Source organism: Anoplopoma fimbria, chromosome 14 (genome assembly GCF_027596085.1).
Source record: "Anoplopoma fimbria isolate UVic2021 breed Golden Eagle Sablefish chromosome 14, Afim_UVic_2022, whole genome shotgun sequence".
Taxonomy (NCBI): Eukaryota; Metazoa; Chordata; class Actinopteri; order Perciformes; family Anoplopomatidae; genus Anoplopoma; species Anoplopoma fimbria.
Window position 1 is genome coordinate 7,555,214 of NC_072462.1, and position 14,333 is coordinate 7,569,546.

Genomic DNA, 14,333 nt, shown 5'->3' on the forward strand with positions numbered 1-14,333 from the left:
ATCGACCATACTGAAATATACCACAAGGCCTGTGAGGTTAGTGGAGCTAATATCATAAGTACTATCACACATCATAACAATAGTGACTTTAAATGTAATCAGCACCATTATAGGACATTCCTTAAAACAGCTGGATAAAGCAGGTTATTGTCTCATATTGTTGGCTTATGTTAAGTATTTCGGATCTGCTTTAATTAATGTGTTAAAGGAATAAATTAGCATTTTGGGAAATACACTTATGTAATCCAAAATGTCAATTTCAATATATTATTAGCTATCTTGCTGAGAGTTTGAAGAGAAGATTTCTACCATTCTCCATTCATGCCTAACACATTTTCTCAAGAGTTTGATCGACACTTGGTTCATTTAATCGCCTGCCAAGTAAAGTGTCTGCCATTATGCAAACAGCTTCCCAGATGGGTCTGTGTAAATCATCTGGCGGGTCAGGTTACTTCCCTCTGGGGTTTAATTTCAACTTCATCATTTCACATAATTAATGGTAAAAAGAAAAAATGATTGATTCTTATTTTAGAATTTAATTTGATTTTGGATATACTTCAGCCACCCTTTATCCGAAACTGCATAAAGGAGAAGGTTGTTATTATTTTTCAATCTCACAGGAGGCTTTTGCCTCCATGTGTAAACATGTATATCCCAAAGAATGTGCACGTGCGTCACTGTGATCCAATCGATAATTTATCTCCTTTAACTACATGTAGAACAAGACAAAAGTTCAACGAGATCAAGAGGGCAGAATTCCATGAAAGGAAAGCTCTGAGGATCTGCCTTCCATGAAGCAGCTTGTTGGGGGCAGGACATAAACAAAGGAGCTGCACTCCATTGGCTAAACTCTACAAATATGTAAATGTAGTGTCACACAAGGTTCAGCCTCGTTTCAAAAACCACACATAAGCTCCACAGAGAGAGAGAGAGAGAGAGAAGAACCACGGTCGTCTTTTTCCTCTAACATTGATCTGATTAAACACATTATCGTTTTCAGCCTGTAAGTACATTTTGCTTTGGAACATCACCTTTTTAACATTTGTTTGTTTCATTTGTTTGCAAACTATTTGTATTTTTGTGTAATTCTGTGTTACTTATTCTTTAATCCTCATTTCTGCTCATAGATGGTTCAGAAATAGCTGCAGCCCTCTGGCAAAGACGACAGACTGAAAATGAATTGTGCAAGGTAAGCTATTGTGCTTTAACTGAACAACTTTTATTGCAATTACACCGTGTATCTGTGTGAAACATATCCTCGTGAATTAGAACTCGTTTTAAACCTCGTCTCGTCTTCCTACTCAGAGTCCTCCATGCCTTTGGGAGTCACCGCCAGCCGGCCGTGATGCCTGTTGACCTGGCCGCTTGCCTGAGCCTCAGCCAGCGTCAACCTCTCTACCAGCTGCTGTCCATGTCTCCTCTGAAGCCCACACCGCAGCAACATCAGCCGACCAGCCTTCAAACTCCGCACTCCTCCTCCTCTTCCTCCAGCTCCTTGTCCCCACCGCTGCCCTCGTCCCCTGTGACCTCAGAGCCCCGGAGTTGCTTCCGTAGGGATGTTGGATGGGGAAGTCCAAGCAAGAAGCGAGTTGTTTTCGCTGACACCAAGGGATTGGCTCTCACCGCTGTGCGGCTGTTTATCCCCGAGCCCTCTGACTGGCCTACTACGCTGACGATGAGACCCTCCCTCACCAGACTGCAAAGCCAACAGTCAACCTCAGACAAACTCCAGCGCCAAAGGTTGCGCCTAGGTTTCCCCCAGCCAACGCTCGCCTCTCAAGCCTCCCTTGCACGCCAGCGAGTCGAGTGGGTGCAGTTGCAGAGCTGCAGCATTTCGGAGCACTCCTTGAGCGGCAAAGTGCGGGTCAACCATGTCAGCGTGGACAAGGCCGTGCATGTGAGGGTGACCTTCGACTCCTGGCGGAGCCATCATGAGATTCCCTGCACGTTCCTGCAGCAGCAGCGCTTTGGGGGCTCTGAAGTGGACCTTTTCGCCTTTGACTTAAGCTTACCAAAGAACATCGATCCGACGGAGCGAGTTGAGTTCTACGTGTCCTTCAGGCCTGGACACGGCGCAACGACACACTGGGACGACAACAGGGGGCAGAATTACAGGGTGTACGTGGAAACAGGGGGATCAAATGGTCACCAAGGCGATGCTTACCGTTATTACCCCACACTTTCACAACGTCGGACACCGTTGAAGCCTTTGCAGGTGTCCCCCAGCATGCAAAACTCTCCGATTCGCAACACCTTCAGAGGAGTTTATCAAGCCGAGTCAGAGCAGAGTGATCACCCAAGTGAAACTCAACCCTCTTAACAGAACTGTGAGAACAATAATGTGACTATGTTAATTTACAAATATTTAAGAAAGAGTAAGGGCTTTTAAGGATGTGTTGGCTTTCTGAAGACTCCAGTGTTGGATGGTCTGAAGCTTTACCCTGCCGAAATGTGAACTATACATGCAACTTCAATGTTGTGAATAAATGCATTTTTTTAAAGAAGCTTTTCTTTCTCTTTCTTTCTCTTTTCTTCCCATAGCAGGAGTTAAATCTTAAACATTAAAACACATGTGATTTTATAGAAATTCGGCTTAAAGTATAAAAGTAAAAAACGTTTTTATGTGTTTGCATTGTAGCATGACATATAAGCCCTGATTAAGACACAGGGTGCCCTGGAGGGAAAGCAAAAACATGAGACCAAAACACATGTATCGGTACACAAAGAGAGGTAATGTTATTGTGTGAACCTTTAGAGCTTAGACCTCCAAATGAATAACTGAAAGAGCTGATGTACCTTCACACGGTCATTATTTCTCTTGGCTCAGATTCACGTCGCGCATACCAGAGGGAATATGTCAGCAAAGTGAAAAGAACTCCTTGACACTCCCGGCTGTTACCAGCTGTGCAAGGTGGAACAACACGTTGGGAATTGTTAGTTTTTGCACTGTTCGTGATGGCACGCGCTTTGTACACTGGATAATTATCGGGCCTGTGTTTATACACGCCAAGGGTGGAGTCATCATTAGATACTGTGGCAGCCGCAGTGAGAAAGTGTCTTGTCTGCTTCTGACTCCTTCTTAGTCACCTCTCTGTCAGACTTGTTTCTTTGTCCTTCACTTTCATTTCACTCAGACGGGTGCAATGTCGCACATAGGGCAGGTTTACACACCTTGTACCCTGAAGTACTTATTTATTCATGACGCCTGTGTCAGGCGATAGATCTCTCTCCCTTCTCTCTCCCTTCTTGACAACCAAGGAATGATAAACTAAACATTGCCATGGCACCAGGCATGTTAGCATGCACAACTAAACTAATCCAGTTCTACTTTTTCATATAACTGCAGAACCTATCCTCATCCAATGGTTCTTATGATATCTAACAAAAAAGTTATTCCTCGTTTTTCTTGGAACACCTGGAAACAACTTTGTAGGTTACTTGGTTATGTTTAGGAAAGAGCGTGAAATACTTAGTTAGGTTTGGGAAAAGACGGTGAAATTCTCATGGATCGTGGCAGTGGTGTTACTTAAGTACACATGTTTGGTAACAAGCGAATCAAGCTCTTTTCACACGCTGCATGAACAACGGTCCCCTGATTGTAAGAGCGGGTTTTACTTGACCCATCGACCGTTGTTCTTCAGACTTCCTGGTTCATGATTACGTGAAATACATACGAATGATTCCACGATATATCTACGAATTACAGTTCATTCATTTTCTGAGGAATAGCTGCGAACGCTGTATGAGAACAGCCTAAACTGTATGCTAATTGTGCCCAATAATAAATTACAAAACCTATGGCAACCCATAATCTCATGTGAAATTATGCACCATTCACATGTTAAAGGACCTGCCATTCTAATGTTAATAGAGCTTTATCTATTCCAGGCATCTCATGGAGATCAAGATCTCAGGGGAGACCTGAGACTTAATTACATACATACAACGACAGTTCAGTCACACACAGCAGTCATCACATCAATTACAACTATCACAACTATCATTCAAAGGAGTATCAATATGGGCGTGACTCATAACCGCAACATACGACTAGTAGATCATTACAGTCGACTGAGATCAATCAGTTTGTCAGATCAATCAGTTTGTTTTGCAGTTCATTGCAGTAATAAGGTGGATAAACCAGTATTTCCCATTCCAAGAAGTGTGATTGCTATCTTAAGTAATACACTATATTGCATTGTGGCAAATGATGTCCACTATTGATTTGAATTATGTAAGGTGGAAGCAAGATCTGTTCCAGCTCCGTTCTGTCATTGTAATGTGGGAGGGACGTGATGACATAATGATCCCTAAATGCATTTGGTCTATTCAAGAGAGTACAGAGGATTAGCGTCACGTTTGAGATGTTAAAAGAAATTGAGCAAAGAAATAAAAATGCACATCTTCTTTTTTGGTTGTTAGAATCAACATAAGATCGAATTTTGCAATCAAGAGAAATACCATCATCGGTTGCGAGGATCAAAGGGGGAAGTAGCATGGTGTTCTTGTGCTACTGCTAAAACAATTTTTGGAACGGACATTTTCAACCGCTGCTAACTGCTAACAGCTAATTGCTAACATGCCAGCATCAGAAAGCCCTCATGTTGGTAGACTGTATTGCATTTTATAATGTGCCACACTGTGAAAACAGTCGACCCATATTCCTGTGCAAACACTGTTTAGACACTAAGGTGCAGGTTACACTAATCAGTTCCAAACGTGGCTCCACACATGTAGACCAACAGCAAATTACATAATAAAAGAAATGCACATACTTGCATAAGGTATTAGGTTTGAGAAAGGCGTTTTATGGGGTCCAGTATCTATTATGCTTCCTAGCATTTGTTGTTTCTCTCATTTTTATCTGTAAGCCAGCAGCAGCCACAGCTGGCTCACGGCCAGCAGCCAGCTACCAAATGCTGGTGCTTATACAGTGCTGATGCTTAGTGCTGTCTGCACAATAGCCTGAAGACTAATCCAGTGGGCAGTGGCTGGGATCACAAAGAGTGACCTGCCGGGAGCAAACGGCAGCGGCTAGCAGACACAGAGACACTAACACTGCAGTGACCACGATTTTATTCTGGTGCAAAGAGATCTGAAAAAGCAACAAGAATCTCACCTGCAAGCATCAGTTGTGTGAAGCAGCTCAGGAGAGGGGGGTTTCTAGAGATAATCAGAGCTGCCAGCAATACAAAAGCAGCTGGAAATGAATGGCTTGTTACCCAGCACTGTGCTTGTATTGCTGCTGCCAAAAGTTGCTCATGGTAGCCGTTGGAAGAATTAATACACGGTTTAGAGAGACCTTTACAGAGGTCACAAGAGTAGCCACTGGATGGTTGTTTTGCCTACTGTAAATACACACAATATAATATCTGCACATTCATCTGGCAAGAGGATGAGCTCAGTAATTGTTGAGAGGGTGTGGTTGTTGAGAAACTGTGAAATTTCAGTACATTTTCAAGATGAATGTTGTCTACCTATTCAGTGTTTATTTTTTTCTATCTATGAAAGCCAAATTAAGAATAAACTAGATGCAGCGTGCAAATGTTTTCTGCGATACAGAAATTCTAAATGTCCAAGGTTTGATTGTATCAAAAAATGCACTCCAAACTGAACAAAAAGGCCATTATTAACTTGCTGAGGTTTCAAAACAAATACATGATCAGTAATATTACAAACTGTTAACAAGCTCTGAAATGAAGGTATGTGCCTTCACACTCACTGACTGATTTATATAAAAAGAAAACACTACAATATCTAGAACAAAGGAGTCGAACAACAATCCAAAATATGCAGTTTTATTTTTAAGCAAATTATTAAATGATCATTTATTGTTTTTATTATTTGAGAAAGTGCACCAATTGCATACAATAAATAGGGCTTTTACAGAAACCCTACCGGGACCACTGACAAGGACAAATCATAAAAGTCTATGCAAACGAGGAAAGAAAAAGAGATACTGCAGTGCCCTCTGTGGTTAAAGCAGCATGTGAGATATAGTGAAAGATGAAAGATCTGTTTATTACAGACAACAAGAGTATTTCAGCACATAAAGGGGATGATGAATGGTTGTGAATGTATCAGGTGCATGTGGAAATATCCTAATAAGCCAAAGATCCTCAAAAATAATTGAAAAAAGGATCCATCACTACATTTCAGCTGTCTTTACTGACAGCGGTCGCTGGGCAGGTGCTCGTGTTCGGGGATCCAAGGGGATACGGCAAAACACTCTGAAGCCTTCCTGTCACACTCACAGATGAACATCTCACACTCTTTGTTGTTGTCTGAGGAAGATATAGCAGAGAGAGAGAGAGACTCTGTGAGTACCAAAACGCTGACAAACATCCTAGAAATTGAAGAAAGTGAGTATAATATCAGCTTGATTATAAGAAGAACCCAAGGAAAGTCCCTGTGTCTCAGTGTACTCACTTCCACAGGTGACCTTCCTGTTTTTCTCGTCACACCTGTAGTCGTAGAAGTTGATGTAAGGATTGTCTATGATGGGCCAGCAATCAGGGTGCTGCATGGCGTCGCTGTAGCACTGGTCATGCACTTCGCAGCACCTACAGGTAAAAAAAAAAAAAAAAAAAAAAAAAAAAAAGAAGTCAAACAAGACCGGACAAGGTAAATAATCATTTTTTTAAAAGAATGAAACGGAGTGAGTGGATCATGACCTATCCAGATCGTCCACAGGTGTGCCGGAGCCTCCCTTTCCACAGTAGCAGCCGTAGTCGGCGTAGTCGAGAGCAGGCCAGCTGTCGGGCATCAGGCACAGGATCATCGTTCTGAACTGGTTCAGAGCCTTGTAGTCCAACGAGTGGGCTGAAGCACGACAAGCAGGAACCATCAGAACTCCCATTTACACTCCCATTTAGAAGACGATTCTATTTACATCCACCTTGTGTGCAAATTGTAGTTGTACTCACCAACAGAGAGGCTCGCAGCCAAGAGAAGCAGAACCTGGAGAGTATTCATCCTGTTAGGGTCAAGTAAAGCAAGTCTCACTCTAATATCAGGCCCCCCTTTTTATATCAAGAGCGAGACCTTGGGAGCTGCACTGTCAGCTTGTCCTACTACACTGGGTCACACACCTCACACCAAACACAAACCAGCATGTGTAAGAGCAGGGAAGAGTTCCCACACTCTGTAAACTGTGAACCCTGAGCCTGATGTTTGAACTTCTTTCTGGACTAGAGTAGCACAGGCTTGTGGTTAGGGATCCAAGTGTGTGATATAGAAATATGGTTACTAATTATGTTAAAAACTCAATTAAAAGGCATTGGTTGAGGTAGGTGCTCAGTGGTTTTCTTTTTTCTGCATAGTCTATTAGGTCTGACCATGCTCTTGAAATAAAATTTTCATTTCAATTTATTTTGTGTAGCCCAAAATCACAAATTCACCTCAGAGGGCTTTACAATCTGTACACACATACGACATCCTCGGTCCAAGGACCATCAAATCGGTGCAGGAAAAACTCTCCAGGAAAAAGTCCCCTCAAAATACCCTTTAACAGGGTTAACTATGTGTTTTTATTTTCTGTCTTAAATCCTTAAAGTTTCTGTGTAAATTTAACACACAAGGTTGAACGGCCCATGTGCCGCCCTCTTTGTTTACCTTTTTTTCTTTTTATGTAACACCCCGTTTGAAACGTCCAATTGCTATGAATTGTGGGTAAGTCTTTCAAGCAATGTTTATGGAAGTTTTTACGTAAAGGGCTCAAAATGTCTGCTAGAGAGCCCCCAAGAACATGATGAATTGACTGTGTAACAGCCCTAAGTGCTTGAGGACTTTGCGGGAATGTGCCTGAAAAGTCCATGTGTGTGGACATTGGGATTGAGCATATAAATATCTTGCTGGATGTGAGCACCATTGGCATTCAGCTGCAGCAGTGAGAGCTGTTGGGACGGCTCATTAGGGTGTTGCCAGGTGAGAGGATTGGCACAGCCGGTTCTCCTTGTCTAATTACAATCTCCTTTTAATGCTGCTACTGTTTCATTTGTCTTGTCCAAAATGTAGCAACATGCCATGCATGAAGGGGAAAATTATCATCAGGTAGACAGCGATTTATATCATTAATCATCATACAGTAGTATTATAATTAATTTGGTTCACCTTGCTGTAGACGCTTTCATGATGATGTAATACCCCCATGCTATTACAGAGATAAACATGAGGGCAAATACAGCCTGTAAGTTCATGGTCCGCCGTATGTTCAGAGACACGGAAAATCCCAGACTGAGAGTGTTCAAAGGCGTGTGTGCTGTACAGTAGCTGTGGAGTAGTAAGTGTCAGATTTCCCAGAACATCTGTGAAATCACAAGAGTGCCCTCTGTGGTAACTTGAGTTCAGAGTATACCCTTTAATAACAGTAAACAGCATGAGAGAGAAGCCAATCGAAATCAGTTTATTCTCAGGATTGCTTCATGGGGTCGAATTATTCAGTACAGGGATGGAGTGTTGGATGATTACACGGTCTAATACACCTAAGATCCTTAGCAAATTCATCAGTCACTTGTGAAAACTAAAAAAATCTTTTAATATTTTGTGCCGAAGCATGGATTCCTATTCTGATACAGTTGTCTGGTCGTTTAGTGACAGCGGTCACTGGGCAGGTGCTCGTGCTCAGGGATCCAAGGCGTTCTGGCAAAACACTCAGCGGCCTTCCTGTCGCACTCGCAGATGAACATCTCACACTCGTTGTTTTTGTCTGGGGGGGAAGGTAAAGCAGAGAGAGACTCTGTGATTAACAAAAGGCCGACAAACATTCCTATAAATTAAAGAAAGAATGGATTACAGCTGCTGATAGCATGCTGAATTGTGAGTCTAAAATTCATAGAAGACAGAAGTTTTGCAGCTAAATGCAATTTGCACACTTTTTTTGCATCAGATTGCAGTCATCCATGTGGCAGAGTAAAAATGTTGCCTTTATACCATGAACAGAAAAAGAAAACAAAAAAGGGCCAAAAGGGTCGTGACTGACGAGGTGCAGAGGTATTCTTCAAAAATTAAGCTAAGGACTTTAAACGGAACAGAGGGGAATCATATTTGGGATTAAATATCCCGGTTTGTCAGTCGTTGGTGTTTTCATAGGCACACCTTCAGACTGTTAAAGAAGATGGCATGATAATGCCTTTGCCTGACTACAATCACTGTGGCAATGATCACTGGAAAGTCTTGGCGTGACACCCTTTATGAATGCGCCTCAGTTACCGCAAATTCGTTTAATATAAGACTTAAGGCGTATCTACAGTTTGGCCTGGATGTGCTCAAACAAGTTGCTCATAATTTCACTGTAACTGCATACGGCTACTAGAACTGATCTTTGTTTTGCAATGAATCGTGCCAATTCCCCAGCCAAATTTATATGCATATTACCTTGTTTGAATTCGTGCAAATAGCACCATGAGGCTATTTGCCTCACAGGTGCTTTGAGAATTGACTTTTTGTCTCTTTTGTGGAGGTTCAGCGGCCGCAAAAGCCGCGCATTTCTTTTAGTGAATTTGCCCCTGAGAATAGTCTTGAATTCCTTACCCCAGTGTGAGATTGATATGTTTAATTGGTTGTAAGGATATACATTCATCATTCATCTAGAAGGAACACGGTTGTACAGTCATTGTTTTTCTTTAGTTTTTATGAGTAACTCATTTTATATTGTAATGTGTGTAATATCAGAAACGGCCCATAGATGTCAACATCTCACCACTAAGGGGGTTGTCTGTGCATTGTATTCATGTTTCTGTGTCAAGTTCCTCAGAAGAAGAACAGTAAAGGAATACAGAAGAATTGTGTAACGCAGTGAACAGGCACCCTCATTAAAACGTTTGTTTAAACTGTATTCAAGGTGTCTGCTGTCGTTATTTGGTGCGTCCCGCCATCATACACTAACGGGAGGGCAACACCAGTAACAGTTCATTCTCATCCACATTTGTATATTTCGACCTCGAACAATGACTTAAAAAGTAAAGCCATGAAATGGAAGCAATATGACTGCAGATTTCACGAGCAAGTAAAGCAGTTTATACGTTCAAGTGAGCGGGACGGTCCCGTTGTCTGTACTCACTGCCACAGGTGACCTTCCTGTTTTCCTCGTCACAGCTGTAATTGTACAGCTCGGTGTAAGGGTTGTCGAAGATGGGCCAGCACTCGGAGTGCTGCATGGAATCGCTGTAGCATTTGTCATGCACTTGGCAGCACCTAAGGGTAAAAAACAAGGTGAAATTCAACACGTTCTCATCCCAACTTGTCACATGCTGACACTTGGTCAAACCACTTTCTAACGCACTGGGTATCCCAGAACACGGTAGCAGTAAACACGTGGTTAACGTTGTGAATTCAAACAAAAAACACTTGCTTAGGTCGAGGCAACAAGATCTCTTAGCTATAGGTTTAGGAAAAACATCACGGTTGGCCTTAAAATAAAAAGTAAACTAAGTAAATTGTAACCAAAGTAACATAAGAACAGAAAACGTATACCTTAATTATAACTCAACAACACTTTGGGACACAAACGTCGTTCTCCTGATTGAAAGTCCTGTGTTTGTTTGAGTTTTTCGGTCTTTATACTACGTCATCACACTCAGGGAACATTTTCATTGAGCATCTTATAATGAAACTGATGGGTTTACATGGTAATTATTAAAAGCCTGGTAAGTCTCATACAGACGCTAAAGGGCGCCTTGTGCATTGGTATTTGACGCACTGAAAATGAGAATGGGCTGTGAATTTTGAACCAGACTATTTTTAGAGAATGGATCATGACCTATCCAGATCATCCACAGGTGTGCCGGAGCCTCCCTTTCCACAGTAGCAGCCGTAGTCGGTGTAGTCGAGAGTAGGCCAGCTGTCGGGCATCAGGCACAGGATCATCTTTCTGAACTGGTTCAGAGCCTTGTAGTCCAACGAGTGGGCTTAAACAAGACAAGCAGGAACAATCAGAACTCCCATTTACACTCCACTAGAAGATGCATCTATTATAGACAATGTGTGCAGATGAAGAGATTTTTTTATAAAGTTGTACTCACCAACAGAGAGGCCCGCGGCCAAGAGAAGCAGAGCCTGGAGGGTATTCATCCTGTAAGTCAGTAGGGCAAGTCAAGAGGCTCTCTCTCGAATATCAGAGCACTCTTTATATATATGGGACCTTGGGATCTGCCAGCTGTTCATGTGACACAATGGATGGACTCACACACAAACCAGCATATGTAGAAGCAAGTAGAATTCTCACACTCTCTAGACTAGAGTGGAACAAGATATACATATATGGTTACAAGTTAGAACAAAGACTCGTTTAAATGGTTTGAAATATATCCTCAGCCTAAGTTCTAGGTGCTCTGTGTGATTTGTCTAGTCCCTACATAATGTATCAGAGGTGAAAAGTACATTTACTGAAGTACGATTATGTACAAATTCAAGGCACTTGTACTTGAGTATTTCCTTCTCTCGACACTTCATGCCTCCACTCTACTGTAGTTCAGAGGTAAATACTGTGCTTCTAACAACCACTGCATTTATTTGACAACTTAATGTCAGTACTTACTTAACAAAAGTGTTTTTCACACAAGATACATGAAAAGGTGTCACCCTGGGCTCTGGGTATCAGTGATGCCATTTCCCACTATTTTCAGAATTTCTACAAACCAAACTATGAATCTGTTACTAAAATAGAAATACTCAGCAGATTAATCCATAAATTAAATAATCATCAGTTGCAGCCCTATACAAAATTGTAAAAATGAGCTCCACCTCAACCGTGCTTTTACATTAACGATGAATAATACATTTTCAAAGGGGCTATTTTCCTGATTATACTTTCATACTTATAATTAAGTAGCATTTCAATGCAAGACTTGTTCTTGTAATGGAGTACTGTTATAGCATGGTATTAGTACCTTTACTTAAGTAAAGGATCTGAATAATTCCCCCACCACTGGGTATGGTGTCCATAAGATAAGATAAGATAAGATAAGATAATCCTTTATTAGTCCCGCAGCAGGGAAATTTACAGGATTACAGCAGCAAAGAGGATAGTGCAAACAAGAGACATAGTAAATAAAATAAAAATAAAAACACACGATCAAAATAAGTATTATAAATAAGCAAATGAGCAATAAAAACAGTAAAAAACAGTAAGAACAGTAGAGATCCACAGTAAAAATATATATACAGACAGAAATTATTATAAATGTTGTATTGCACAGTGTATTGATGTATTAGTGTATTAGTGTATTATTGTCATGTTCTCTGTATTCCCTGTCGTCATCGGCGGAGATGAGGCCGACTATTGCAGAGTCATCAGAGAACTTTTGCAGGTGGCAGTTTGCAGAGTTGTATGTGAAGTCCGATGTGTAGATGGAGAAGAGGAATGGAGCCAGAACGGTTCCTTGTGGGGCCCCCGTGCTGCAGGACACCAGATCTGATTCACACTCCCCTATCCTCACATACTGTGGACGGTTGGTGAGGTAGTCCAGGATCCATGCAGCGAGGTGGTGGTCCACCCCGGTCTGCTCCAGCTTGTCCCTCAGAAGCAAAGGCTAGATGGTGTTGAAGGCACTGGAGAAGTCAAAGAACATGACTCTCATAGTGCTTCCAGCCTTTTCCATGAATGTCTTATTAACCTTTACTGTCCATTGTCAGGAAGGCCAGCAGTGTGCTGGGGTGTCCATTGGATACGGTGGAGGTGGTGGGAGACAGGAGGGTGATGGCCAAGCTGTCATCCCTGATGAACAACACCTCCCACCCCATGCAGGACGCCCTGGCAGCTCTGTGCAGCTCCTTCAGCCACCGGCTGCTTCACCCCCGGTGTGTGAAGGAGAGGTACCGCAGGTCCTTCCTTCCTGCTGCTGTCAGGTTACACAACCAGCTCTGCTCCCAGCAGACCACATGACACATGACAATAAAAACACTGTGCAATAATAGTTAATATAGGTTTTTTTTCTGTCTGTAAATATTATATTTCAGTTATTGTGTTTTTCTACTGTTTTTATTGCTTATTTATAATACTTGTTTTTTTATTTTATTTTTATATTTTCATTTTTATTTTTATCTTGTCTTTCTTTACTATGTCTCTTGTGTGCACTTTAACTCTATGCTGCTGTAAGCCTGCAAATTTCCCCGCTGCGGGACTAATAAAGGATTATCTTATCTTATCTTATTTTATGTGGGGAAATTATCATAAAGCAGGACACCAACGTTAAATACCCTCTTGCCAATCTAGAGATAAACATGAGACCCAAAGCAGACATGTTCTGCCATATGTACAGAGACATGGAAAATCCCAGGCCTCAAGAGCACCCGTGATATGAGTGGGGATGATATGATGAGCACTCAGAGGTCTGGGACAAAGAGTTCAAACAGAATGTGCTCTGTACATCAGCTACGGAGGAAGATCCGTCACATTTCACAGCACATCTGGGAATTGATAACAGAGATATGTATTTTTTGTTTTGACTTTTTGCTTGTATTTATCGTAAGTTAATCAATACACTAATAATACATGTAAAACAATTATTTATACGTTGTACATTTCTAGTTAAAGCATTATGCAAACTGAATGGCTTTTAGTATTTCTTGGTCAAGAATACTGTTATAAAACAAGCTTTAAGTGTATCAAACATAATTATAATGATAAACATCATATTATAGAGGTAAAGTAGACAACTCTATGGCCGATTTCTAAAAAAACTCTGCAACTCGCACTAAAACAAACATAACTGATAAATAGCAATACAGGTAATAGGAAAGATATGTATTATTATTATTATTTTTGGGGGTGTACTGTCCCTTTTAAGCACCATAGCCTATGTAGCTTTAAGGCTTTGCGGTTTTAATGCTGTAACTACAATCAAAAAACCTGTAGATCTGTGACTATACATAAAGCATGTCTGAAAGAGACAAGACACAAACATACACATCTTCTTATTTATATTTTATCATGACTGTTATGAACATGTAGCAGTCCATAGTTATTTGGTACTTGCTTTTACTAACGTCATATCTCTCCTGAGTTGATTGGACGGTTATTCAGAACACCTGTTGTGCAGGTTGTGTGGTCTGACTCCTAATTAAGAATTGAGAGCAGCTTGGTGCATTTCTCCTCTTGTCCAATCAGGGTGTGACAGTGCTCTTTCTTTAGGGCTTAAGAGAGCTGGAGAGTTGTTCACCCAGGAGCATTCTTAACGTTCCTGGATGTAATGAAAACATTATTTTAGCAGATTAATCCAGACACTCTGGTCTTCAGGCCCTTTTCACTTCTTTGCTGTCTTAACTTTTATGATTGAGTATGATTCAGAGCACTTTTGTATGTGCTGTTTGTGAAAGAGTTGGCGCTTGTCTAA

General features: G+C 41.4%; 3 protein-coding genes across 3 annotated transcripts; 1 reads left to right on the top strand and 2 right to left on the bottom strand.

Moving 5' to 3' along the window:
• The first annotated feature begins 920 nt into the window (after positions 1-920).
• ppp1r3c2a (protein phosphatase 1 regulatory subunit 3C2, duplicate a) lies at positions 921-2,441 on the top strand. The gene is given in 4 exon segments (XM_054613118.1): positions 921-1,003; positions 1,128-1,189; positions 1,306-2,237; positions 2,240-2,441. Coding segments are annotated over 3 exon segments (999 nt in total). The 5' UTR covers positions 921-1,003; positions 1,128-1,175; the 3' UTR covers positions 2,293-2,441.
• Positions 2,442-5,791: 3,350 nt separating this feature from the next.
• LOC129102622 (phospholipase A2, minor isoenzyme-like) lies at positions 5,792-7,035 on the bottom strand. Its single transcript, XM_054612848.1, has 4 exons — positions 6,927-7,035; positions 6,675-6,822; positions 6,430-6,563; positions 5,792-6,284 (listed from the first exon to the last, which is right to left on the bottom strand). Exons 1-4 carry the CDS (start codon positions 6,973-6,975, stop codon positions 6,166-6,168), a joined length of 450 nt encoding a protein of 149 aa, XP_054468823.1. The 5' UTR covers positions 6,976-7,035; the 3' UTR covers positions 5,792-6,165.
• A 1,353-nt stretch (positions 7,036-8,388) lies between these two features.
• LOC129102638 (phospholipase A2-like) lies at positions 8,389-11,090 on the bottom strand. Its single transcript, XM_054612871.1, has 4 exons — positions 11,022-11,090; positions 10,760-10,907; positions 10,061-10,194; positions 8,389-8,707 (listed from the first exon to the last, which is right to left on the bottom strand). Exons 1-4 carry the CDS (start codon positions 11,068-11,070, stop codon positions 8,589-8,591), a joined length of 450 nt encoding a protein of 149 aa, XP_054468846.1. The 5' UTR covers positions 11,071-11,090; the 3' UTR covers positions 8,389-8,588.
• Positions 11,091-14,333: the final 3,243 nt, after the last annotated feature.

What these genes read in the sequence shown, in the direction of transcription:
- LOC129102622 (XM_054612848.1), bottom strand. Translation starts at nt 6,975, where the DNA reads ATGAATACTCTCCAGGTTCTGCTTCTCTTGGCTGCGAGCCTCTCTGTT. An exon ending in GGCTGCGAGCCTCTCTGTTG is followed by an intron (nt 6,823 to 6,926) that starts GTGAGTACAACT and finishes GTCGTGCTTCAG; the next exon opens with CCCACTCGTTGGACTACAAG. An exon ending in CAGGAAGGTCACCTGTGGAA is followed by an intron (nt 6,285 to 6,429) that starts GTGAGTACACTG and finishes TATCTTCCTCAG; the next exon opens with ACAACAACAAAGAGTGTGAG.
- LOC129102638 (XM_054612871.1), bottom strand. Translation starts at nt 11,070, where the DNA reads ATGAATACCCTCCAGGCTCTGCTTCTCTTGGCCGCGGGCCTCTCTGTT. An exon ending in GGCCGCGGGCCTCTCTGTTG is followed by an intron (nt 10,908 to 11,021) that starts GTGAGTACAACT and finishes GTCTTGTTTAAG; the next exon opens with CCCACTCGTTGGACTACAAG. An exon ending in CCTGTGGATGATCTGGATAG is followed by an intron (nt 10,195 to 10,759) that starts GTCATGATCCAT and finishes TTTTACCCTTAG; the next exon opens with GTGCTGCCAAGTGCATGACA.